The sequence below is a fragment of the Lithobates pipiens genome, unplaced genomic scaffold, assembly GCF_037356315.1.
Source record: "Lithobates pipiens isolate NorthernLeopardFrog02 unplaced genomic scaffold, aLitPip1_a1.2 Scaffold_23, whole genome shotgun sequence".
Classification (NCBI taxonomy): domain Eukaryota; kingdom Metazoa; phylum Chordata; class Amphibia; order Anura; family Ranidae; genus Lithobates; species Lithobates pipiens.
The window spans coordinates 226458334-226486302 of NW_027507785.1; the positions used below are offsets into that span (position 1 = coordinate 226458334).

General features: G+C 41.2%; 1 protein-coding gene across 1 annotated transcript in view; it reads left to right on the top strand.

Moving 5' to 3' along the window:
• The window catches only part of PLPPR4 (phospholipid phosphatase related 4), a 211714-nt gene that overhangs the window by 164704 nt on the left and 19041 nt on the right, over positions 1 to 27969 (top strand). The window contains exons 4-5 of the mRNA XM_077452876.1: positions 12480 to 12675; positions 14845 to 14902. Coding sequence (XP_077309002.1) covers positions 12480 to 12675; positions 14845 to 14902 — 254 coding nt within the window. The remainder of the gene's footprint in view (positions 1 to 12479; positions 12676 to 14844; positions 14903 to 27969) is intronic.

The following is a 27969-nucleotide window of genomic DNA, read 5'->3' on the forward strand; positions in this document are numbered from 1 at the left end:
GTATGGATTGTACCTAAATGACCCAACTATTATGCATGTACCTGTTTATCAACTTTATGTATGTTTAAAATTTCAACTGAGCTTCCCAATAAAATTCCGTATATTCATCCTAGTACCCCTTTGCTGTCCGGTGCTTCATACAAAGTCCCACCTTCCTTATCTTTTTTTAGATACGCCCTTTTGTCCAACAATGCAGACTGTTGTTCTACAGCCTCACCTTTCCCATCATTGTAGCCTCGCCAGTGTTGGATTATCTCTGCTGTCATCTGCACCCGCAGATCGGTTTCCAGTGTGTGTAATTATAGTGGAAGCGAGCCACCAGCAGTGCGCATGAGCGCCCCCTACCTAAAAGTGTTGGGTCATGTATATATACATGATCTGGCACACAGGTGACACCCTGTAGCAGTAAAATTGCTATAGGGCAGACCTAAAGTGGTCAAAGTGGTTGTAAAGTCAGAAGGTTTTTTTTTATCATAATGCATTCTATGTGTGCAGCAGCCACCCCAGCACCCACTAATACTTACCTGAGCCCCAACATCTCTTCAGAGAGGTCCACTTCAGTGTGGCAGGGTGATGTGCAGTGTTAGTTTTCTGCCACACATAGTGTTTTGCTTTTAAGCCAAAAAGTAAAATTTTGGTCTCATCTGACCCGAGCACCTTCTTCCACATGTTTGCAATGTCCCCCACATGGATTCTTGCAAACTGCAAACAGGACTTCTTATCTCTCTCTTTCAACAATGGCTTTCTTCTTGCCACTCTTCCATAAAGGCCAGATTTGTGGAGTGTATGACTAATAGTTGTCCTGTGGACACATTCTCCCACCTGAGCTGTGGATCTTTGCAGCTCCTTCAGAGTTACCATGGGCCTCTTTGTTGCTTCTCTGATTAATTAACATGTAACATGACAAAATGTGGAAAATGTCAAGGGGTATGAATACTTTTTCCAGGCACTGTGCATTCTTTAAGGTTTATTTCTTTTTTCTTTTTTACTTCTTTGCAGAGGGTTGTTGTAATTTGGATATATCATGAGTATCCCCGAAAGACTGTTTATGAAGGTTGTGTTTGAAAAAAAAAAACACACGGAACTGCATAGAGTAAGCCCTTGTACACACGGTCGGAAATTCCGACCACAAAATCCGCCAGATTTTTTCCAACGGATTTTGTTCTAAACTGATGTTGCATACACACGGTCGGACAAAGTTGTCGGAAAATCTGATCGTTTGGAACGTGATGACTTTCGTTTGTTACAAGGGGACTACGTTCAGCCTAGTAGCCAATAGCTTTGCTCTTGTACTTTGATCTGAGCATGCGTGGCACTTTGTCCAAACGGAATTCTCTACAAATGATCAGAAAAAGTCTGATCGGATTTTGTTGTCGGAAAATTTGAGATCCTGCTTTCAATTTTTTTCAGTCGGACTTACCGACGGAAAAAGTCCGATAGAGCCCACACACGATCGGATTTTCCGACAATATAATCCAATTTCCGGAATTTCGGACCGTGTGTACAAGGGCTTACAGCATGCAAGCCATACCCATGATTAGCTCTGAAAGGTCATATAAAGAATAATGTCAAATTCCATGACCCAGTACTACATACATTGAAGAGATGACATTTTCCATGACACACGTCATAGTAACTATGCATTGCTTTTCACATTTTGCAGAGACTGAAGTATTAATTACGTTTTTTTTTGGGGGGGGGGGGGGCAGCAGTCACTTGAATAGCCAAGCTGTGATGATGTCACTTCTGTGCATGCACACTGGAGCCATGATCAGCGATATGCCCCCCCCCCCCCCAGAGTGCAGTGCACATGCGTGACATCACCAGCTGCAGAAGTGGTGAATATTAGTTTACTTGTAAGTACAAGTTGTCAAGCGGTGTTTACTACCACTTTAAGCACATTTTTAACACAACTAATGCAAACACCTGAATGTACATCATCCTTATACAATCTATTGTACAGTAATACACAAACCTGAAGAGGGACTGGCAGCATGAGAACCCATCGGTTGTGTTGCATGTAAATGTGTTGACAAGGAGCATGGGACAGAGAGATCAATGAGCAGAGAGATTACTTCATCAATATTCAGTAGTTGTGTGGTCATGCCTTGACGTGCGTTTCCTCAATGCTTTCGTCAGAGGGCGTCGAGTGAATTACCTACAGGGGATTCCCATAGAAGCAATGTGGTGAAGGATTTATCTGGGATTTTGATCTGCAGAGATTTGGTGTTCAACATTTTGTACGAACGGATCAGCCACTATCCCACATCCTGCTTTATATAATTAAAACACAAGTGGAACTTTTTATCTTTATTTACATATGAACTTTTTAAGCGCTACTAATGTTTGAAAGACTTTTTTTAAACATATTTTTTGATACAGTTCATATTTTTTTTATAGTAGCAGCTTTAATACTTTTTTGCATGAGCGATCAGGGAGAAATACTTTGTATCTGTTTATTTCTCATTGTTTGTTTAAGGCAATATTGTCAGAATGCATCATTTTTTTTTCAGATCCCCATATGGGATGGATGTCCTCAGTTTGGCACCATGAGATTGTCTGAATCCATAACATCTTATGTTGCCAGCCCAGACCATTGACTGATTTCTGCTCTGTTATGCCGCGTACACACGATCGGAATTCTCGTCAGAAAAAAAGCTCTGATGGTTTTCCAGACGGAATTCAGATGGAATTCCGCTCAAGCTGTCTTGCCTACACACAGTCACACCAAATTCTGATCATTTAGAACGTGGTGACGTACAACATGTACAACGGGACTAGAAAAAGGAAGTTCAATAGCCAGTAGCCAATAGCTTCCGTCTCATAGTTGAATCTGAGACTGCGTGATTTTTGGCGTGTCGGAATTGCATACACACGATTGTTTTTCCTTCGTGAAAACTGAGAACATGCTATAAATTTTTGGCTGGCGGAAATTCGGACAGCTGAATTCCGATGGAGCATACACACAGTTGCATTTTCCATTGAAAAGCTCTCATCGGTCTTTTTATGGCCGGAATTCCAATCGCATGTACGCGGCATAAGAGATCAAATCGACGCATGATCAGTGCATTGTCATGGCTTCCAAACACCTATTAACCCCCCTGACGGTATTCCCGAGTCTGGCTCGGGGTGGAATTTTTATACCAAAATTGGTAACCCCCGAGCCAGACTCGGGACCGCATCGCTGGATCCAGGAGGATGTTTACTTACCTTCTCCCTCGGATCCAGCGATGTCCCCCCGCTGTACGAGCGAGCCGTGTCTCGCTCGATCTATCACGGACCTGATCTCCTTCCCCTACGAGCGTTGCGACGCACGGGGACAGAGATCGGCACCAAATTCAAAAAGTGAAACACACAGTATACATACAGTATAATGTAATCTTACAGATTACATTGCTGTATGTAAATATTTCACATCCCCTTTGTCCCTAGTGGTCTGCCCAGTGTTCTGTATGCAGTTTTATAATATAAAAACTGTTCTTTCTGCCTGGAAACTGGAGATTGTCCATAGCAACCAAAACTGTCCCTTTACATCAAAAATTATTTTAGCCCAGCTAGAAAACAGCGATAATAAATTGTAATCACTCGCAGAATTGAGCGATAATGATTTGTGGGGAGGTCTGTCATCAAATACTGAAAAGTAATGACAGTGACAATTCTGCAACTGAGCAAATTTCAGTGTTTTTGATTTGATTACATTATTGAATAATTTTTATTATTGTTATATTATTATTTGGTACAATTATTTATAATTATTTATTATATTATAATTTATGATTTCATTTTTCAAACGTTATCATACCCGGGATGTCTGCTAGACTCTGGTTTGGACAGATTTAAGAGAGTTATTGCTAAGAATTACAGGACTACAATATAAAACGCCAAATTTTCATGCAAAATCCAAAATAATCATACTGCCAGGGAGGTTAAGCTGATAGAAATCAGTTCCAGAATGAAATATTCAGTTCCATTATGGCCTGGCTTAAGCTACCCAAACATTAACAAAATAATTATAGGGGGACAGAGAAGCAGGTTCCCAAAAAAATGAGCAGTAACATGAAAATCTAAATTACAGGGGGATTTTCTCATTTACTTATTAAGCATCATGAAGTTGTGAGGGATAATGAATAAATCTATAAATATTGTAGCCAAAAAAAACGTATACATTTGATACTATGTTTGGACATTTTCCAAGTTGAGTTTCAAGTCATTCCGGAATTGACGTTTGAATCATTGCTCATACGTGAGGTCTTCCTTGAAACTTGTAGGATTTTAGCATTCTTCTTTATATTTTATGATCTGTTTTGCTCAATATACACTGTAACCATCTAATTGTTGAGCTTATATGGTAAATTGAATATGAATATAATCTTTTGTAAACGAAAATATTTAAGGGTTCTGTTTTGAAAGAATATATTACAGGCAGTCCCCGACATACATTCAGTACATCCTACATGACTCCTACTTACAGAGGGAGACAACAGGAAGTGAGAGAAAATTTACCCCTAGGAAGGGAAATTCACTCCTGTAAGCCCTTGTACACACAGTCGGACATTCTGACGGATTTTGTGTAAAAATTGTGTTGCATAGACAAGGTCAGACAAAGTTGACGGAAAATCCGATCGTACGTAACGTGATGATGTTATTTCGTTACGACGGGACTACGTTCAGGCTAGTAGCCAATAGCTTTGGTCTAGGAATTTGATCTCAGCATGCGTGGCACTTTGTCTGATCAGCCCAGCTATAAAACTTTGTCGGTCGGATATTCCGATGGAAACAGTCCGATGGAGCCCACACACAGTCGGATTATCCGACAACACGGTCCAATCGGACATTTTCCATCGGAATGTCCAACCGTGTCTACAAGGGCTAAGAGTTATCATGGGAAAAAGGTGTCTCCACTGAAGCTTTATCACCAATTCTTGTTTTCTCGACAACCCAAAAATTCAGAATCCAATTGCCTTCCCTATGCTATCCAAAAACTGTACAAATTTTTTGTGGCTGGAATTACACTTAAAAAATGTTGCAACTTACATACAAATTCAACTTAAAGGGATTGTAAAGTAATTATTTTTTTTTTTAAATAACAAACTTACCTCCACTGTGCAGCTCGTTTTGCACAGAGTGGCCCCAAACCTGCTCTTCTGGGGTCCCTCGGCGGCTGTCTTTGCTTCCTCCCGCAGGTACTTCTCACGTTCATGCGAGCTCCCTCGCATGGTGAGAAGCACCTGCGGGCGCGCTCCCGTGATACAGCCGGCGGCTATAGCCGCTCGCTCTATCACACGGCCCCGCACCCTGGCGCTCCACGTCAGTGGATGTTATTGACAGCAGCGCGAGCCAATGGCTGCGCTGATTTCCATCCATCCACTCCAGCCAATCAGCGGCCAGGCTGAGCAGTGAAGAGGACAGCGGGGGCGAGCGCAGGATTTTTGAGGGGTCAGGTAAGTAAAAGGGGGGGCTGGGGGTGCAGACAGTGTCAGATGTTTTTTAACCTTAATGCATAGAATGCATTAAGATGAAAAAACATTTACCTTTACAACCCCTTTAAGAACAAACCTACAGAGCTGACGTCGCCTCTATTTTGCTCTCCGTTGTGCCGTGGGTTATTATATTGGAGCATGGCGACGGATAGACCACATAAGGCATGACTCAGCTGAGTCCCTGTGGTCTGTAAACTGCCTGTTGGCTGTTTGGAACTTCCCTGCAATCCAGGAAAGGAGGCAATTTATATGCTTACACATATACCACAATATGTGAGTCTATGGAATGAAGGTTTCATTTTTGGATTTTACAAACAAAATTGATGTGCTTTTTTTTCTCACAAATAGAGCTTTCTTTTGGTGGTAATTGATCGCCTCTGCAGTTTTTATTTTTTGCGCTATAAACAAAAAAAAATTTCAAACAGTTTTGAAAGAAATGCAATATTTTGTACTTTTTGCTATAATAAATATCCCCTTTTTTTTTTAAAAAAAAAAAGCTAATTTTTTTCTCAGTTTAGGCTGATATGTATTCTACATATTTTTGGTAATAAAAATCGCAATAAGCGTATATTGATTGGTTAGCACAAAAGTTATAGCCTCTACAAAATAGGGGATAGATTTAAAGCATTTTTATTATTATTTATTTTTTTATTAGTAATGGCAGCAGGCGTGCACATGCCTGCTATCCCGATCCCGCGACGTATAGCTATGGCGGTTTGCGGGATCGTGACGACCTGCCACAGTAAAATGACGGCGGCTGGTCGGCAAGAGGTTAAATAGTGTCACACTAGGGTAGATATGCGCAGAACCTGTCTTGTTTGTAACCCGGGGTTATATTACAAGCTGTAGTATTTTAAATACAATTCAGGCCTTTGTTTTGCCACAATGTTATTTTCTTTAAAAATCTGACATTAAAGTGGAGCTCCACCCAAAAGGGAAGTTACCCGGCTCCTATTGAACAATTGGCACATTTTTAGGATTTAGGATTTCAACAGGCACCTGCTTCCCACTTCCGTTCTGATTGCTTACTGGTGTCCCTTCTCCAACCCCAGCCTACTGATTGGATAAAAGAAAAGCAGCAGCAGGCAGTTGAGGTCACCCCTTTGCTCACTTTCTATGCTATCACTGTGCTTTTCCTCCACATATTCATATGCAGAACACCTCCTTCAATAAACCTCTCTGATGTGATCAAAGCAGTACATAGGAATTATACCTTTGAACGCCGTATTGCACTTAATGCTATGCAAGGCCAGCAGTTTGATAAATAATGGGCTACCTGGGCTAAATACAACATTCATTGATATTGAATTTTATGTATGACATTCCTATTCTCCTTCCGTATTATTTGTGAACCATAATACGCCTTCGGACTTACTGTGTAACGTTATATCGTGTATGTCGAGCACAACATGCTTATACTTTTTTTTTTGTTCTTATTTCCTCACCATTTTTTTTTTTTATTATTATTACATGTGTTCCTGTATAATGTCATATGAAAAACTTTCAATAAATAACATTGAATAAAAATAATGGCAAATAGAACCAATAGAAAGGGTAAATCTCCTTAACAAAGACAGCAATAAAAGTGACAGGTGTTCCAATCCCTCTCCTCTCTATCCAAAACTATAAAAAAAATGCCTTTAGTTATACTTTAAAGCATTCTAAGATAAAAATACAATGCTAGTTATAAAATCTGTCATTCGATTTTAACCTTCAGACTTACAAAACTGCTTAGTACTGTTTGAGAAAAAACAAAAGTGTAAACTGTCACTATCTGTCATAGTAAGTGATGAGGATTTCAACACCATTACTAACACACTGCATATCCATAATAGTCTGCCTTTTCAGGTCACAGTGCTGTAGAAGGAAGAACATGTTATGTAGTTCATTGCAGCACAATTTCCTAGAGGCATAAATAGACTAGAAGCAAAGTTTTAAATTTAAACGCAGCCTTCAGAGAAAAACAAACAAGATAGATGCTAAAACTATAATGCACTATCCAGTGGGTAACATAATATTGTTTTATTGGAAATGCTGCATAATTAGTACAGAACCATCAGGACTCTGCAGGGATGGGGATGCATCTTATTTTATCTACTTTCCAAAACAACCACAATATTGCCTCTGTGGTCTAATTCCATAAATATGGTTGGCATATCTAATTTGTATTCAGTAGTAAGAAATACTATATAATTATAACTTTTAAAAATATAACATTATTTGCATCTCTTTTTATTTTTACTTTAAGTAGATCCAAACCCAATCAATAAAGTCTCATATAAGTTTTAACATTTTAAAGATATTCCAAAAGTGGTTTCAATATATATATTTTTTTTTATGTTATTACATATTCTGAACCACCAGGGTAATAACACTTTAAAATAAGCCCTCGTTCATCTTTGTATCTATAGGAATTGTAAAAAAAAAAAAAAAAAAAACGCGTTTTTTTCTCTCAGTTTTTTTTTAGACAGCAGTTTTTTTTTTTTACATTCAGTGGGAAGTCAGCTGACAACTGATGACTCATCGGTTGTTAAGGACACGGCGGCCAGCTTCCTCACCCCTCCTTAGCAACAAGCTATATACAGTGTAAAAAAACACAAAAAGCAAATTGCAGCTAAATCGCAACAAAATTGCAGTAAAAACGTGTGTCCAAAAGTGCGGCAAGCACCACAAAAAGCACTGCAGAAACACTCAAAAGCAACATGAATAGATATGAATTGAGCCTTAGGCTGGATTCACACCAATGCATTTTTAGTGCTTTTTGCATTTTGCAGGTTTGCACTACAGTCCATTTAACATGGCTTCCTATGGAACATTTTCTGTAGTGCAAATCTGCAAAATGCTAAAAGCACCAAAAATGCACAGGTGTGAATCCAGGACAGAAAATTGGCACTGTTATACAAGCTGTACACTCGCTACTTTACATTCTAGCAAAGTGTAATTTCTTCACTGTTGTCACATGAAAATATATAATACAATATTAACAAAAATGTGAGGGGTGTACTCACTTTTGTGAGATTCTGTAAATGTATATTGCATAACAAAATAACTTGTACAGCGAAAATATATACATATGCCTGAGAACTAGAGATAGTTGAATAATTTAGTTTTTAGTTTTAACTAACCTAGAAAACAACTATGTCTGCATTCATCAGACCACTGCCTTTGCTTCCTCTGCAACAGAATAAAGGTGCCAAATCTATTTAGCTATTTTTTAAAAATGATTAAATCCCTAGGGGTTATGATACTGTACGTGGAATATCACTTCAAAGAAGAAAAATAACACAGTTGGTTAACCTCAGAACTAAGATTGAATTTTTTAAGTAAATATGGAATTATACTTTGCCAGTCACATGATCTACTGTATGCTGGGTTTGGAGCCACACCTGGTGAAAGCTGCTTAGCTATGACCTGGAGAACAAGATGGGGATGGATAATTATGGTGATCATGATCAAGATGAATGTGAAACCCCAAAGAGAGGATGATGGTCAAGATCTTATATTGTGATGATGGGATGGATCAAGATGGATGGATCATGTTAGCTGGATCCAGATGGATGAATTAAGATTCCCTTTTATTCTTAAAAACTCCTTCATCTAGGGACCAGGGTGTAGTTTGGAATATTTACTCACCTCTGATTGGGTGTAATATTGCAGATTAACTAATTATTTGCACAGCCAGTAGATTAACTTGTCCACCAGATGGCACAATAATACCCTCTACACACGACCAGTTTTATAACTCTGAAGGTTTTTCTGACGGAATTCCACTGAGTCTGTCTTGCGTACACCAAAGTCCGATTGTCAAGAACGCGGTGACGTACAGCATGTACGACGGGACTAGAAAAAGGAAGTTCAATAGCCAGTAGCCAATAGCTTCCGTCTCGTACTTGCTTACATGCATAGTTTTTGGTTCGTCTGAGCAGCATACAGACGAGCGGTTTTCCCGATAGGAATTGGTTCCGCTGGAAATATTTAGAACATGTTCTATTTCTAGGTAAGAAAAAAAAGAGTCGGATGAGGCATACACATGATCAGAATATATGATGAAAAGCTTCCATCTGACTTTTTCTGTCGAATATTCTGCTCATGTGTACGAGGCATAAGACTAGAAAACTCTATATTATATCTTCTGGGAATAGAATAAAACTAGATTTATTTGACTCAATCTATAAGGGATAAAATAGTTTTATCTTCAGATACTTAGAGGCTATATCGCTATATTCCTCCAGTATTTTTGACATTATTTGTGATTTTAATCTTTGGTATATTAGCATCTTAATCATGAAACACTGGCTAAAGAGGTGTCGTTTTATCCAGTGATCTATGTTAAAATATGAATTATACTCCTTAAAATGTGTGATATGTTTTCTCACCAGTTTCATATTACTTCTGAAAATGTATAGATTATGAAGCACACATTTCATATTATAAGGCTGCTTTCACACTGGGGTGGGCGGGCGTTGATGGTAAAATGCTGCTAGTTTTAGCAGCGCTTTACCGTTGTTTTAGCGGCACTATTTGGCCACTAGGGGGCTAGCGTCCAAATAAAGGGTTAAATGCGCCCGTGTAGCAGTGCTTTGGGCAGGAGCGGTGGAAGAGTGGTATATACACCGCTCCTCCACCACCCGAAAGATGCTACTTGCAGGACTTTTTCTAACTCGGGCTTTCACACTGGTGATGCAGGAGAGGCATTTTTCAAGAGCTTTACAGGAGCTATTTTTAGTCCAAAAGAGCCTGAAAAACGCCCCAGCGTAACAGGGGTCTTTGGCTACTTTCACACTGAGGCGGTTCTCAGGCACTAAAGAGCTAAAAATAGCGTCACAAATCGCCTGAAAAACGCCTTCCCTGCAGCCCCAGTGTGAGAGCCCGAGTGCTTTCACACTGGGACGTGCACTTGCAGGACATTAGAAAAAGTCCTGCAAGCAGCATCTTTCAGGTGGTGTGGGAGCAGTGAATACGCCGCTCCTCCACTGCCCTTGCCATCAGGATCAATGGGCACCGCTGCCGAAACGCCTGCAAAGCGCTTCGGCAGTGGCACTTTGTGGGTGCTATTAACCCTTTAACTACCTTTTCCCCGCAGATCCTTTGACAATTCTTTTGCTTTCCCATAACTTGGAATCCAGAAATGTCAGTGCAGCACTGGATGAAAGATGTAAGGGTCTGTCAGGATTCCAGAAACTCATTGACCTTTTATACACACTAATTACAAGCAAACAGATCACAGGTGAGGGTGGTTACCTTTAAAAGCCATTCAAACCCCTTTGTGTCAACTTGTGTTCATGTTATCAGGCCAAAATCACCAGGGTATGTAAACTTTTCACCTGGGTCATTTGGGTAGTTTCTGTTGCCATTATTATTTAAAAAGAGTAAACACAGTTGATTGATAATAAATGGCTTCAGCCAAACACCAACCATGAGTGAAAGAAATTTTTTTGTGTTATCATTCATATTCTCTGAAAAATGGCCAAGAAATCATAAATTCTGCCAGGGTATGTAAACTTATTAGCACAACTGTACAAGCTTATCTTTGATGGGACTGTTCAAGTATTGAACACCAATGCTCTTTACTTCTTTTTCTTGGATAGAATCAAATGATTTACACTACTACAAACATACTCGCTCAGGCATACATGTTTATGAAAAGATCTGTTGGTTTGGTCATACCTGAATGTCTGATCTACATATGACATCTATGGGGTCTTTTTTTAGGGTTTTCTCCAAAGATTTACACAACGTTTATCCAAGATTCACACATTTTCCAATTGAGTTTTAGGCCCCTTTCACATAGGGCAGATCCGCTCAGCGGGAAATCGAACTGTTGAACCCAGCTGAGCAGGCAGATGACAGGCCCATCTCTGCTGACTGTGCAGGGATGGACCTGTCAGAGCCCTGCTGATCTCTATGGGAAGATCAGATGAGAACAGACAGCATGTCTGTTTTCATCCAATCCAATCCGATCCGCTGGACAGATGGCGAACGTATAGTCATCCGTCTGTTTTCAGCAGATCTTGTTGGATCAGATGGCAGATGGGTCTCAGCAGACAAATTTCCACTGACATCCGCCTGCCCATACAAGTCAATGGGGTGGCCCACTCGGATCTGCCTGAAAAATGGACAGGTGGATCCGAGTGTGAAAGGGACCTTAAGCTGAATCTGGGTGAATGTTGTATAACTCTAAGGTGAACGCATTAATAAATAGATCTTAGCCCTTGTACACACGGTCAGACATTCCGACAACAAAATCCGTCGCATTTTGTCCGATAGATTTTGTCCGAAACTTGTGTTGCATACACATGGTCGGACAAAGTTGTCGGAAAATCCGATCGTACGTAACGTGATGACATTATTTTGTTACGACTGGACTACGTTCAGGCTAGTAGCCAATAGTTTTGGTCTAGGAATTTGATCTGAGCATGCGTGGCACTTTGTTCGATTGGAATTCTCTACACACAATCGGACAAAGTCCGATCGGATCATGTTGTCGAAAAGTTTTATAGCCCAGCTCTAAAACTTTGTCCATCGGATATTCCAACGGAAACAGTCCGATGGAGCCCACACACGGTCGGATTATCCAAAAACACGGTCCGATCAGACATTTTCCGTCTGAATGTCCGACCGTTTGTACAAGGGCTTACAGATGTCATATGGAGGTCAGAAACACAGGTATGACCAACCACCAGGAGATCTTTTGATAAAAAGCTACGCATTACTTTGTATGTTAATACCTATGATGGAGGGAGGGGTGGCACTGACATGTACCATATTCAGGGTTATGCAATCAACTATGACATGAAACCTGATTGATTGCTTAATTGCTAAAAAAAAAAAGGGCTGTCTAATTGCAGTACCTGGCTGGATACAGTAACAATTATCATATGTCTCTATGCTCCTTTAATTAAGCTTAAAGATTTTACAGTTCCTTTCGATTTTACATTTGTTGCAGTGAATATTTGGTACTAACCTCTCACTAACAATTACTTTTGATTTTCCTCCAAGGTGTCCATGTGTTCGGACTTTGCTCTACAGCTCTCATTACAGATATAATCCAGCTCTCCACTGGATACCAGACCCCTTATTTCCTGACAGTCTGTAAACCCAACTACACATCCCTAAATGTGTCCTGCAAAGAAAATCCATATGTGCTGGAAGACATTTGCTCGGGGCAAGATCTTGCTGTCATTAATGCTGGAAGGTAAAGGTTGAATATATATGATGTAGCATTTTGATATGTGGAAAAACCTGATGCCTGTCTTGTTGTATTTGAAGAATGGTGATGGCACCTTGCTCATTATAAGGACCAGCATGTACAATTATATATAAAGCATATATAAAACTGTCCGTACAGAAGCCATTTGTTTGGTTTCAGACTGATTTTTATTATAAGACATACGTGTAGAATGTATTATAATGTTGAACATGTCCTGTAAATCATAAACCCCTATCGCTAAATAGCACAATATCAGAGGACACATAGAAGATGGCTGCATGCCTAATGTTGTTAATGTAGCTTTTACCATATGTTATTTGCCCCTGGGAAATGAAAATGTCATGTAACATCATGTAACATGATATCAAAAGATCAATTAGTGGGATTATAATAAAAGGAAATGACCGCACTGTGAGTGGAACATGAATCATGGCAATGGCACGTACAGTGTTACTACTGGAAAGATCCACCTAATATTCTATCAGAAAATCAAAAATGTTTATTTTTTTTATTAGATTTTTTGGAAGACCCAAAACATACCTTCTGTTATCTAAACTCCAGGGTCAGATCATTTTGAGTGTTATGAGACAGGTGGGGATGGGCGGCAGGATCTTTGCTCTGTACACATATGATGTCCTGTTACAAATTTTGTTAGGTATTTTATATATTTTTTTTCTTTCCTGTTTTTACTTCTTATGCCGCGTACACATGACCGGACTTTCAGGCAGACTAGGCCCAAAGGGATTAGTCCGTCAGACAATCCGATCGAGTGTGGGCTAGTCCGATCGTTTTTCAAAAAAAATCTGACGGACTTAGAAATAGAACATGTTTCTATCTGACAGACTCAATTCCGACGGTCTAAAATCGGGAAAACCGTTTGTCCGTGTGCTGGTCCGACGGACCAAATACGATGCAAGGGAAGCTATTGGCTACTGGCTACTGAAATTCCTTGTTTAGTCCCATTTACATCATCACGTTCAAAATTAATGGACTTACGAATGAACTTAGTCCGTTCGTGTGTGGCCAAGTCCGTTTGTTCGCAAAGTCTCTCGGAACTCCGCCGAAAGTCCGTCGGGAAGACCATCGGACCTAGTCTGCCTGAAAGTCCAGTCGGGTTTATGCAGTATTACTGTACTTTTTATCATCCGTGCTTTTGGAGGAGACATACTTTTTTTTTTTAGGAACACCCCTCGAAAGATCACAAATGTAAAAAAGTTATGTAAGATGATGTCAACAGAGATGGGGACTACATGCTTACTGCCCTTTGCAATAGTGATACCAGGCATACTTTCTTACTTTCAAATAAAAAAACATAGAAAAATGAATAATCCTAGTGCAGAAACTGTATAAAAACAAATTCACTGCAAATTCCTGGCCTGATGAAAAGCTGTTTTACAACTAACTGCAAATGCAACATTCACCAATTGTTAATTCACCTGGTGCATATTCATCCCATTATAAAAAAAAATAAAAAAAATAATTTGACTGTGGAATTCTGGACAAATGTGATAAACGTCAAAAGGGTAAATTTTCTCAAGGATATTAATTAGCATTTTTGCCTGAAAATTCTTTATAGATATGACACTTATTTTTAAATGTGCTCAGTAAATATGCTGTAAGGCTGGATTTACACCCAATGCATTTTTAGTGCTTTTGCATTTTGCAGATTTGCACTGCAGTCAATTTACCATTGTTTCCTATGGAACACATTCTGTAGAGCAAATCTGCAAAATGCAAAAAGTACTAAAAATGCATAGGTGTGAATCCAGCTTAAATGTCAAATCAATCCTTTTATAAATAGGGTGAATGTTAAAATAAAGACTTTTGCCAACTGAGGGAAAGATGTTGCTAAATGTCAGGGAATGTATTTTTAACCCAGCAGTAAAAATGCTTTATAAAAAGAGAGAATGTTCTGCAAAATGAAGGCACATCTGCCATTGAATCTTTCATAAATATATTATATAGAGTGATGGTGTCATAGTTTTGTGATTGGGGATAAAGGATCTTTGTACCAGCTTGGTTTAAATCCTGAAATTTGTTACTAAATTGAGAGAGAAAAGTAAACTAATTAAAGCTTTCTTGCTGATATGTAATTGGTTATGTCTTTAAAGGAACTTTATAAACACTGTAATTGTGCTTGTCTTTTGTTGGCAGAAAATCTTTCCCTTCTCAACATGCCACCCTGGTAGCATTCGCAGCTGTTTACATTTCTGTGAGTAGAATCTTCTCTCATTTAAATTCAGAAACATATTTTACTTTGTATTATTAAAGTGACATTTCATGGCTTGTTTGTTTCCTTGCTAAACTATATATATTCAGAACCAGTCCATAGTAATTTGCTATATGCTAAAACCTAAAAAGATCCTTTTTTTTTTAAATTACAATACATATCCTCACGTCAAAGATTTGCCCTAAATTTTTGTCCTGATGACCGTTGCCATCGAAATCATCAAGGGAGAAAATAATTTTAAATTGGACAGATGTTACCAGAACTAGAGATGAGGATACATCTTCTATGTAGAGCAGGGGTGTCCAAACTTTTTTCAAAGAGGGCCAGATTTGATGAAGTGAACATGCTCGAGGGCCGACCATTTTGTCTGACATTCTTTAAACCATTAAAATTCGATCTAAGTGTGTTCATCCGAGCACTAATACACGGCCCAACAAGAATTATCTTGCCTTTGTGCTGTGTGTGGTGAACAGATGAGCTCGGGTGTGTTATTTGGATATACTGTATTTAATCGGCTTATACCACGCACCTTAACTTTAAAAAGGAAGTCTCAGGAAAAAAATAAAAATACAAAAATCTTACATTTTAAATAAAGACATGTGAAGCAAAATAAGGGTCAGTGCCCATCTGCAGCCCCCAGCGTATTGCCATGAATGCAGCCCCCAGCGTATTGCCATGAATGCAGCCCCCAGCGTATTGCCATGAATGCAGCCCCCAGCGTATTGCCATGAATGCAGCCTCCACCGTATTGCCATGAATGCAGCCTCCACCGTATTGCCATGAATGCAGCCTCCACCGTATTGCCATGAATGCAGCCTCCACCGTATTGCCATGAATGCAGCCTCCACCGTATTGCCATAAATGCAGCCCCCAGCGTATTGCCATGAATGCAGCCCCCACAGTATTGCCATGAATGCAGCCCCCACAGTATTGCCATGAATGCAGCCCCCAGCGTATTGCCATGAATGCAGCCCCCAGCGTATTGCCATGAATGCAGCCCCCAGCGTATTGCCATGAATGCAGCCCCCAATGAATGCAGCCCCCACATTGCCAGGAATGCAGCCCCCACATTGCCAGGAATGCAGCCCCCATATTGCCATGAATGCAGCCCCCATATTGCCATGAATGCAGCCCCCACATTGCCATGAATGCAGCCCCCATATTGCCATGAATGCAGCCCCCATATTGCCACACATTGCCATGAATGCAGCCCCCATATTGCCATGAATGCAGCCCCCATATTGCCATGAATGCAGCCCACACATTTTCATGAATGCAGCCCACACATTTTCATGAATGCAGACTCACCATTACCATCAGTGCAGCCTGATTCATGTCCTCTGCAGCCTTGGAGGAGACAGGGAGGGGGGCGGGATGAGCGCCGACAGACATACGGGAACATGACCAGACGGGCCATCCGAAACCGGAATGCGGGCCGCGATTGGCCCGCGGGCCGGACTTTGGACATGCCTGATGTAGAGAGTTGTGACTATCACAACTAAGAATGGAATTTCCTTTTATTTTGGAGTGATTACCTCTCAGTTCCCTTTTCATCTTCAGGACAGGAAATTAAGTAAAAGCTCCCTAAGGGAATAGAAAAACAAAAACAATTGCCAGACATTTTTACCCTTCCTTACTCTCTTTAAAACTTCCAAATAAAAAAGTTTGAGTTGCAAAAACATGTTAAAACCTAAAATTAAAATTATATACAGCAAAATCTGGCACTAAATAAATAATAAAGACTGCTGTACTTTTACTACTCCTTGAATATGAGGAAATAACAAAAAATGGTGCTAAAATATAAAATATTTGCGCTGTCTATTATGTGAAAAAAATATATACATACCAATAAAGTATACTGTGATCATAGTATACTTTGTTGGTATATATATTTTTTTCACATATTAGACAGCACAAATCTTTTATATTTTAGCACCAACATGTTAAAACCTGTAAGGTTATTTACCCATCTGTAATATTTAAGAAGATATCTCTTTATTTTCTGCCCTGCAAACACAACAGGAAATTAAGATCTCCAAAGTCAGGGAAGTCCTAAGTTAAACAGTTATCACTTGAGCAAATTCCCACTCTAGTCCTGTTCTAGTGACTATTAGTTAAAATGTGGTATAAAGAGTAAACCGCGCTATTCAAACAAAAAATTAGATAATAACTACCCTATAAGCGGCAACCCTAATCGTAATACTCCGATAGCAAACTAAATAAGTGAACAGGGTGGGCTGCGCTAAAAACAAAAAATCTATGACTAAAGTCTAATCAAAAAAAAATTCAATAATCATAAAAAGCAATTTTTAGTGAAAATTTTTTTTTTACAAATGATGAAATTGTATAAGTGAATAATGCCTTATCATCATACCAATAAAGATTATTATAAGTGAAAAATTAAATTATAAAACAAAACCAATAATAAAATTAGCAGAAATGATATACCCCTAATGTGTAAATCATATACAATAAAAGGAAAAATGAACCCACACACCAATCAGATAATTCAAGTGAGTAAACTGGAAAAAACAAAAAATGTTTTCAAAAACAACAAAAAATTGTATATATTGAGACAAAAAATTGTCCAAAAAGTAATATAGTGTTGCTTCCTCCAAGGTGATATTAAGGTGTAGGAAACCCACAAAGTCCTGTGTGTAAAAACATTCCAAACAATCCTCCACCAGTGAATAGGGGGGCCGCTTACCAGAGTTTTAGATCCCAGTGTTAGTGAGATCAACAGAGCCACAGCACAGAAGTTCTGGATGAACCGTCGCAGGCACCACACTGCTCTTGTATCCAATACGAAGCCTCCAGTCAGGAAACGAGGGTATTGTGGATCATATGGAAAAATTCAAAAAGGCACTCGCATAGCGTAAAACCACTTAGTTTTAATAAAGTAAAATATAAAATATTGCACTCACATGTACATAGAAGAAAATGATCGTATGTAAAAAAAACGAGCCGGCCGGACTCGTATGCCGCCCGCACTTCCTAGTTGGGCGTAGAACGCGGAGACGTCAGAACGCCTACCTCACGCGTTCTGACGTCTCCGCGTTCTACGCCCAACTAGGAAGTGCGGGCGGCATACGAGTCCGGCCGGCTCGTTTTTTTTACATACGATCATTTTCTTCTATGTACATGTGAGTGCAATATTTTATATTTTACTTTATTAAAACTAAGTGGTTTTACGCTATGCGAGTGCCTTTTTGAATTTTTCCATATGATCCACGATACCCTCGTTTCCTGACTGGAGGCTTCGTATTGGATACAAGAGCAGTGTGGTGCCTGCGACGGTTCATCCAGAACTTCTGTGCTGTGGCTCTGTTGATCTCACTAACACTGGGATCTAAAACTCTGGTAAGCGGCCCCCCTATTCACTGGTGGAGGATTGTTTGGAATGTTTTTACACACAGGACTTTGTGGGTTTCCTACACCTTAATATCACCTTGGAGGAAGCAACACTATATTACTTTTTGGACAATTTTTTGTCTCAATATATACAATTTTTTGTTGTTTTTGAAAACATTTTTAGTTTTTTCCAGTTTACTCACTTGAATTATCTGATTGGTGTGTGGGTTCATTTTTCCTTTTATTGTATATGATTTACACATTAGGGGTATATCATTTCTGCTAATTTTATTATTGGTTTTGTTTTATAATTTAATTTTTCACTTATAATAATCTTTATTGGTATGATGATAAGGCATTATTCACTTATACAATTTCATCATTTGTAAAAAAAAAAATTTCACTAAAAATTGCTTTTTATGATTATTGAATTAGTTAAAATGTGCCCATCACATTCTCTTCCAATTACAGTGGCCACCAGAATTGTTAGAGCAAATCTCTCTGATTGCAATACAAATGGCAGTAAAAACCTGATAGGGGTTCTAAATCCTCACTACTGTATCTAAAACGAAAAAAAAATACTTTCCGCATGTACAGAAAAGTATACGTAGCCTAATAAAAAGAAAACCGATGCAGCCACAGCATCTTAGAAATGGTAAGCTTTTATAGCTAAACTGTTACCTAATCATAAATAGATGTCTTAATCTGGATTCATTGCAATATTAAAGTGTACTCAAATAAAAAAAATAAAGTTTTTATTTGAGTACATAATATATATTGGATCATACCAGTCCTACTTTTTTAGGGTTTTATTTTCACCTGGTGATTGTGCCATTAACATGTTCCCTGTCATAGGATAACAATGCTTACTTACTGTAGTGTATCAGAAGTTTCTTTAAGGGATAACTAACATTTATTAAGTTTTTTTTTTTTTTCATATCAAAGCTAGTTAGTAAAGTTATTATACTCGCCTCTCTGGCAGCCTTGCCTCCTATCTTCCCTCTGTTCCATACTGATTGAGGCTACAGCACTGATATAGAGCAAAGGTAGGAGACAAGGACGGTCATAGAGGTGAGTATAATGCCACATAGACACGACCGGACTTTCCGGCAGACTAGGTCCGACAGAATCAGTCCGTCAGACATTCCGATCATGTGTGGGCTAATCCAATCGTTTTTCATTTAATAAATCCGACTGACCTAGAAATAGAAGATGTTTCAAATCTGTCCGAGGGACACAATTCCTATTGGAAAACCGTTTGTCTGTATGCTGGTCTGACGGACCAAATACGACGCAAAGGAAGCTATTGGCTACTGGCTATTGAACCTTTTTTAGTCCCGGCATAACTCATCACGTTCCAAAGGAACAGACTTTTGAATGGACTTAGTCCGTTCGTGTGTAGGCAAGTGCGTTCATTCGGAAGTCCATCGGAACTCCGCCGAAAGTCCGTAGGGAAGACCGTCAGACCTAGTCTGCTGGAAAGTCTGGTCGTGTGTACACGGCAAAACAGATTTTCTTTTACAGGGAACTTTCACCTTGATTTTTTTAGGTGACTAAGAGGGTCACTTTAAATAAATGTCAGTATGCAGATATATAGAGGGCTTCACTTCCAACAGTTAGCAACAACACATCAAATCATCAGCAAGTTAGCATGTAGGATAAGTGATGCTGTGAGGTCTGTTCATTCTGCACCTGTCTGATGGAGGTTCTGGACAAAGAGCTAATTTTGCATATTAAACATTATTTTAACTTTAGAAGCCATACAAAATCAGACATTGATTGACATAACGACAAGCTTTTAGCTGTGCTGAAAATACATCTCTTTCCCTCCTACAGACAGAACAGCTCAAGCAGGAGAGGCAGGCAGCCAAACCTGCTAACTATCAATTAATGCTTCAGGGAAGGCGGTCATATTCTGTGTACTCCCACACATTAACTACTGCATGCCTGCAGGAAATCTTTTTAAAACTGAGAACCTTATATTGTGCATATTAAAAAACACTATATTTATCTTCCCCTGACCAACTATTCTTCGCCTCCCAGAACTTAGAAGCAGCCTCCCTGTGCTCCACACCTAAGAAATACCCACCCGTACCCTCTATTCACCCTTTCTAACCTGCCCTCTAACCCTGGTTAAATGCACCAGTTTATTGTTGTCTGTACACACTACTACAATCAGAGCTGTTAAATTATGTTTCTCCTATTGAGTTGTGTATCAAAATTACAACTCTCTGTACTGTTGAAACTGTAAGCTCTATTAGTGTAATCTGTGTTTAATTGCAAAAAAGAGCAAGAAAAATCCTGTACAGCCAATACTGACTGTGTTTAACCCCTAGGCGCCGACCATACACAAATATGCGGCCTCTCAGCTGCCGGGCCTTGGTGCCAAGGGGCCGCATATTTGCGTGCATTCATGGCTGATAGAACTGTGCCGAGAGCGACAACCCTGCAGTGAGAGGAAAAGCTTCTAATCACTTCTGACAGTTGGGATTTTTCCAGTCATGTGACTGCCATGACAACCAATCACGGCGGTCACATGGTCACAATTTCCCCCCCACCTCCCGGAATGCCACACCTCTTAAAGGGCTGGAGGGAGCTAGCACCAAGGGATTCATTAATGCTGAGACCCAGAAAATTACTGCTAGGTCACTAGCTGCCTATCCAGATAGGTGAACTTGTTTATTACACGTATTTTTATAATGCTATTTTTATATAGTGTGGGAGTTGGTGTGTGTGTGTGATACGGCTTGATCAGTAGAAGTGGGATATTGGTACTTATATATAGATTTAACCCAGAGGCAGCCCTCCTTCAAAGTGAATGGACAGCCAGTGAATGAGATAGGTAGACTGGACCTTGTCCTGGCCTTGGGCTGCTGCCTCTCTATTGGTCTCAAAAGAAGACACACAGTGAGAGTTTTCTTCTATAGGGTGATTGTTGAGGAGCACCCAATACAAAAAATCCATGACACTAAAAGAGTTTGAATACAAATCTGTATTGATCAAGAGAAGGCAAGGTATTTTGAAGGAAATGCCTTCCACTTCCTCGTGGCTAATCTACACAAAGAGTTGTAGAAAGCTTCCCTTAAGGTGCCATTAAACCCACTGACAATATATATGTATATATATATATATATATATATATATATATATATATTTATGGTCGAAGCCCTATGGCCGATACGGATATGAACAAATAGACTTTACCATAAGATTAACAACATGAAATGGACCTGAAGTGTGCCCTGGTCTGATGGTCGGTATACCAAAATAAGGGGGCATACCCTAGATTAGAAATTAATATTTGTGAAGAGAAATGAATTTGAGAAATGCCCTGAAAAGGGGATGGGAGGGTGGGTGCCGCGCACCGGAAACCGACAAAGACCACAGGCGAGCGGGCTGGTTAAGTACCCTCCGGGCTCCTCCCATAAATTCAGGCCACCATACTGGCCTTCCTACTTATGGTCGAAGCCCTATGGCCGATACGGATATGAACAAATAGACTTTACCATAAGATTAACAACATGAAATGGACCTGAAGTGTGCCCTGGTCTGATGGTCGGTATACCAAAATAAGGGGGCAAAAACATTCAGGTAGGGGTGTAGTTTTATTAGTTTTAGCTTAATTAGTTGAGCAAGTTTGGTGAATGCTTGTGCCATTTCCACCCGAGGATTGGGGATGTACTGGGCAAGGTAGGCAGGGTTCCAACTGTTTGTCTCTCAATGACGTGACTTGGGACCCATGCCATCATGCTGCCAAGGGTGCTCAAATACTAAAGAGTGACCACGGTATGGACCGGGGTCGAGGTGTAGGCTGCGTAGAAGAACCCCATGTGTTTGGGAAACTGGCAGGTACACAAGTGTTAGCACGAAAAGGCAATAGGGAACTAGAGTTTACGCGTTCCGGTAGGAGTGACAGTAGGTAGTCGAGTATGGTTACTTGACACAAAGCACTGCTTGTTCTATAGAAATGGAAGTCTATCCTGGAGCCAGATTGCTGGGTTTTAGACACTGCAAGGTGGAGGATGAAATGGTGTTGGTCGCGAGCCAAGTGACGACTATGCAGGACTTGGCCTGCGGGATTGCTGAAGGCCTGGAATGAACATACAATGGACATTAAACTGGTGCCGCCAAGCTAACTGCAGCAGTCTGCGCAGGAAGGACACAACCGAGAGCGGTCCAGACCTGGCTTCATCAACAAGATGAGCCTCGGCCCAGTTGTCGGTGGTGAAAGCCACAGCCTGTTCTGTCCTGACATAACCCCAGATTCGAGAGGCTGTCATGACCGGGTATAGCTTGAAGAGGGAGGAAGTCCAGGTAAACCCGGGGTTTAGGAGTATCCCTGATGCCATGGTTCTGTAAATCAGTGGTGGCCAAAAATTGCAGCGAAGCCTGTGGAGGCTGTGGCATCTGTCACTACCAGGGGTGACAGGGGCATCGTAGATGGTCCAAACATCGCTACACCAATCCATGCAGTAAGGAACCTTCCAACATTGATAGGTCTGCTATTGCCACGGCATCTAAATTAAGGATCTGAGAAGGTTCCTGTGTCCGTGAGAGGAGGACCAGGAGGCGTGACATAAAGATCGACCCTGGGGAATGGCCCGTATTGCAGATTTGAACATTCATCAGGTAGTGTCTGTGTAGAACCTGGCTGCAAGTGCTACCAACAATAAATTGGCTAGGCCATGGAAAACCACAAAGGGCCAGGTAGATGGCCGCTTGGATGACTAGACTGGGGAATATGCAAGGATTTTATATGTCCCTAAAGATGGCAGTTGTGATGGGCAAGCGTTTGCCGTTGGCTATGGGCCGATGCCTCTGGATGCCTCGTAGTGGAGATCTTGCTGTATGGGCCATAAAGACAGATGGCTCACCAGGCCCTGTAAGGATAAGAAATGCTGAATGCTGGCTAGGTATAGCCTGAGCGTGTTACAGGAAGAAGCCAGTTGCGTGTGTCAACACGATCCTGGTGCAGGATGGAAGTTGAACTCAACTGTCCTAAGGGAGAGACAGACAGACCGGAAACGGTGAGTGGCTTGTAAGAAAAGCCACAGGAGACAAGTGGCCAATTAAGTGCTGCTGAAAACTACGTGTAGCCAGTTTGTGTGCCACTGAGAATGTGCTTGCAAAAGAATGATTGCAAGAAGTTATGCTAAGTCGCGAGCCTTGGCATGATTGCAAAAGTAGTGTTTAAACGTGTACTTGCGACAATTGCGCGGGAGTTTGTCACTGGAGATGTGTTCGTAGTGACTGTGAGAAATTCGTGTTACCGAATGTGCTTTGCGAAGACTGCAGGAGTTGTGCTTGAACATGTGTTTGGATGCGTGCTTGCAACTATTGCAAGATGTTATGCCAAGATGCGTGCTTGCAACGATTGCAAGATGTTATGCTAGGATGCGTGCCTGCAACGATTGCAAGGAGTTACACCAGGATGCGTGCTTGCCATGATTGCAAGATGTTATGCTAGGATGCGTGCCTGCAATGATTGCAAGAAGTTATGCCAGGATGCGTGCCTGCAATGATTGCAAGGAGTTATGCCAGGATGAGTGCCTGCAACGATTGCAAGGAGTTATGGTAGGATACATGGGTAGCCAGGTCGGAAAAGACAGAAGTCCATCCAGTCCTAACCACAAATCAAACAAATAAAATATCGCACAACCCGACACACCCAATTCTACACCCACAGCTGATCCAGAGGAAGGCAAAAAACCCCAGCAGAGCATAGCCCAATTTGCTACAGCAGGGGAAAAAATTCCTTCCTGATCCCTCGAGAGAGCAATCGTACCCCGTTATAATGTACATTTAGAAAAGTATCCAGGCTTTTCCTAAAGCAATCTATTGAGCCAGCCAGAACTGCCTGCTAGCAATGATTGCAATAAGTTTGTGCCTGGACATCTGCTTGCAATGATTGCAAGAGGTCTTATGCTCGAATGCGTGCTTGCAATGATTGCAAGAGGTCTATGCCTGAATGTGTGCTTGCAACGATTGCAAGACGTCTATGTTTGGATGCGTGCTTGCAACGATTGCAAGAAGTCTACACTTGGATGCGTGCTTGCAATGACTGCAAGAAGTCTACTCTTGGATGCGTGTTTGCAACGATTGCAAGAAGTCTATGCTTGTATGCGTACTTGCAATGACTGCAAGACGTCCATGCTTGAATGCGTGCTTGCAACGATTGCAAGAAGTTTATGCTTAATGCGTGCTTGCAACGATTTGCAAGAAGTCTATGCTTGGATTCGTGCTTGCAACGATTGCAAGAAGTCTACGCTTGTATGCGTACTTGCAACGACTGTAAGACATCCATGCTTGAATGCGTGCTTGCAACGATTGCAAGAAGTCTACACTTGAATGCGTGCTTGCAACGATTGCAAGAAGTCTATGTTTGGATGCATGCTTGCAATGATTGCAAGAAGTCTACGCTTGGATGCGTGCTTGCAATGACTGCAAGAAGTCTACGCTTGGATGCGTGTTCGCAACAATTGCAAGAAGTCTACGCTTGTATGCGTACTTGCACCGACTGCAAGACGTCCATGCTTGACTGCGTGCTTGCAACGATTGCAAGAAGTCTATGCTCAAATGCGTGCTTGCAACAATTTGCAAGAAGTCTATGCTTGGATGCGTGCTTGCAACGATTGCAAGAAGTCTACGCTTGGATGCGTGTTTGCAATGATTGCAAGAAGTCTACGCTTGTGTGCGTACTTGCAACGACTGCAAGGCGTCCATGCCTGAATGCGTGCTTGCAACCGTTGCAAGAAGTCTACACTTGAATGCGTACTTGCAACGACTGCAAGACGTCCATGCTTGAATGCGTGCTTGCAACGATTTGCAAGAAGTCTATGCTTGGATGCGTGCTTACAACAATTGCAAGAAGTCTATGCTTGGATGCGTGTTTGCAAAGATTGCAAGAAGTCTATGCTTGAATGCGTACTTGTAACGACTGCAAGACGTCCATGCTTGAATGCGTGCTTGCAACGATTGCCAGAAGTCTGTGCCTGGGAATGTGTTTGCAATGATTGCAGGGAGTGTATGCTTAGGTGCGTGCTAGCAGCGATTTTGCAAGAAGTTGTTTCTTGGATGTGTATGGAATGAATCCGATATGAATCGGTCGTACGAATGAAAACAACTGGAGCACGCGGAACGAATCGGTGCATGTCAGATGCGACCGTCTCGAATCGGGGCACGGTATATGACGGTCAATTTAATGAAAAAACCTGTTATGACAGAGGCATAAGCCGGTCGTGCCGTGACTGTGACTGATGATGAACCGGACTCTGGAGCATGCACTGAAATTAGGCTAAAGCACTGGGGCACACCGTAACGAATCGGTGCATGTATGCAACTGGATTCGAAACGGAGCGCGGTACGTGGCGGTGAAATTATTTTGATTGCCATGACAGAGGCACGAATCGATCATGCCGCTGTTGCGACTATCCGTTAATCGTGCATGCTCTGAAGCATGTACTGAAATGTGGCTGAAATACCTGGGGCGCGCCGAGACGAATTAGTGCACGATGCGACTGGATTCGTATCGGAGCGTGATACGTGACAGTGAAAATGATTTCCCATGACAGAGTCATGAATCAGAGAACCGAAACCTGCAACCGATACTGAATCCTGACTCTGGAGCATGTACTGAAATGAGGCCGTAACCAACTGGGGCACATCGAAACGAATCGGTGCATCACGGATGCGACTAGATTCGAATCGGAGCGCGGTAAGTGACAATGAAATGAGTGACAAAAGTTTGCCATGACAGAGGCCCGAACCGGTCGTGCCGCGATTGCGACTGACAATGAACGGGACTCTGAAGCATGTACTGAAATGAGGCCGAAAAATACCTGGGGCACGCTGGGACGAATTGGTGCATCGTAGATGCGACTGGATTCGTATCGGAACGTGATACGTGACAGTGAAATGATTTCCCATGACAGAGGCACGAATCGGTGCGCCGCAACCTGCAACTGACAACGAACGGGACTCTGGAGCATGTACTGAAATGAGGCCGAAAAATACCTGGGGCACGCCGGACGAATTGGTGCATCATAGATGCGACTGGATTCGTATCGGAACGTGATACGTGACAGTGAAATGATTTACCATGACAGAGGCATGAGTCGTGACTCGACAAATGGGACTCTGGAGCATGTACTGAAATGAGGCCGAAAAAGCAACTGGGGCACACCGGGACGAATCAGTGCATTGTGGATGCGACTGGATTCGAATCGGAGCGCGGTAGGTGAGAGTGAAATGATTTGAAATGATCTGAAATGGTTTGAAATGGTTGAAATGGTTCGACCTTGATATGGCACTGACCGGTGTCCATCAAATCCACGAGAAACATTGATTAGTCTGTGGAGCAAAAAACAGTGAGACACGCCTAAACGAAGCTGTGTCTTGGCGTCGGTGTGAGGAACACAAACACAAAAGAAATGTTTTAGTATGATAACGTTACGAGTAGTAGACAGACGTCGCGGCTGTGTGTAGGGTTTTACGAATAACTCGTAAGTTTGACATCGAGGTTTAGTGACAAGACATTTACAATGTATGAAATGACAAGTCAACCGAAAAAACCCTACCTGCGACCGCCGAATCGACGCGTTAGTACGTGAATCGCAAACGGGAACGAGGACCTCGAACAACTACGAAACGGTAACTCACGGACGCTAACGAGTTTCGAAGAGTCGGCTTAGTGACGTCATGCCGCGCACCGGAAACCGACAAAGACCACAGGCGAGCAGGCTGGTTAAATACCCTCCGGGCTCCTCCCATAAATTCAGGCCACCATACTGGCCTTCCTACATATATATATATAGCTGTTATAGCTGTCTCTTTTGTTTGTGCAGCTTGTCTTTGAAGCATAATCTTTAAGTATATGTGTGTGTGTGGGGGGGCTTGCTGTAGCCACCCTAGCAGGTTTGTTCATGGAGAGGATTACAGCTTCACTTGCTGGTCCTCTACTGACCAAAGCTGTGAAAGGAGGAACTATCAGTTGATCTTTTAGAATGGTCACACATTAGGGACAGGGTGCAATCATGGGACATGTAGTCCCAAGGTATGTGGCTTCTGACTATTCAATCACTTGAACAGTCCACACTCTCCAACCAGAAGTTATTCTTCTCTTGTAGAAAACATTTTTACAAGATGGGAAATGGATGAAATCACCCTAAGATAGCCTTAAAAGGCATGCATTATTCTCAACTCTATCCAAAAAAAAAGGGAGTATAGATAATATTAAATGGAACAACTGGCTTGCTTGATCCAACAGCTCCAGGAGTGAGACTGCTGGAGACTGTGTTCCAGCCAACAATGCTAATCATAATACCCAGTCATAGGTATAATATCAGAGAATATGTCAGATTTGGACCTAAAATCAAAGCAGAGTAGTTCACACCTTCTGCATCCTAAAAAATGTTGTTTGAGTATACATGGAACATAGTATGTAACCTTGAAAATAATGTGATTATTGTTGCAATTAAGCTCATTTATTGAAAAATCAGACATTCAAATTGTTGATAGGTTAGGTTCTAAGCAGAGACCATCTGAGTCTCTTTTATTGATTACATGGTACAACAACATTCATTTTAAACCAGTGATTACCGTACATTATTACACTGTATACATTGTATGCACTGTACCTACAGGTAAGCCCTATTATAGGCTTACCTGTAGATACACAATAGCAAATGTAGTTGACTACG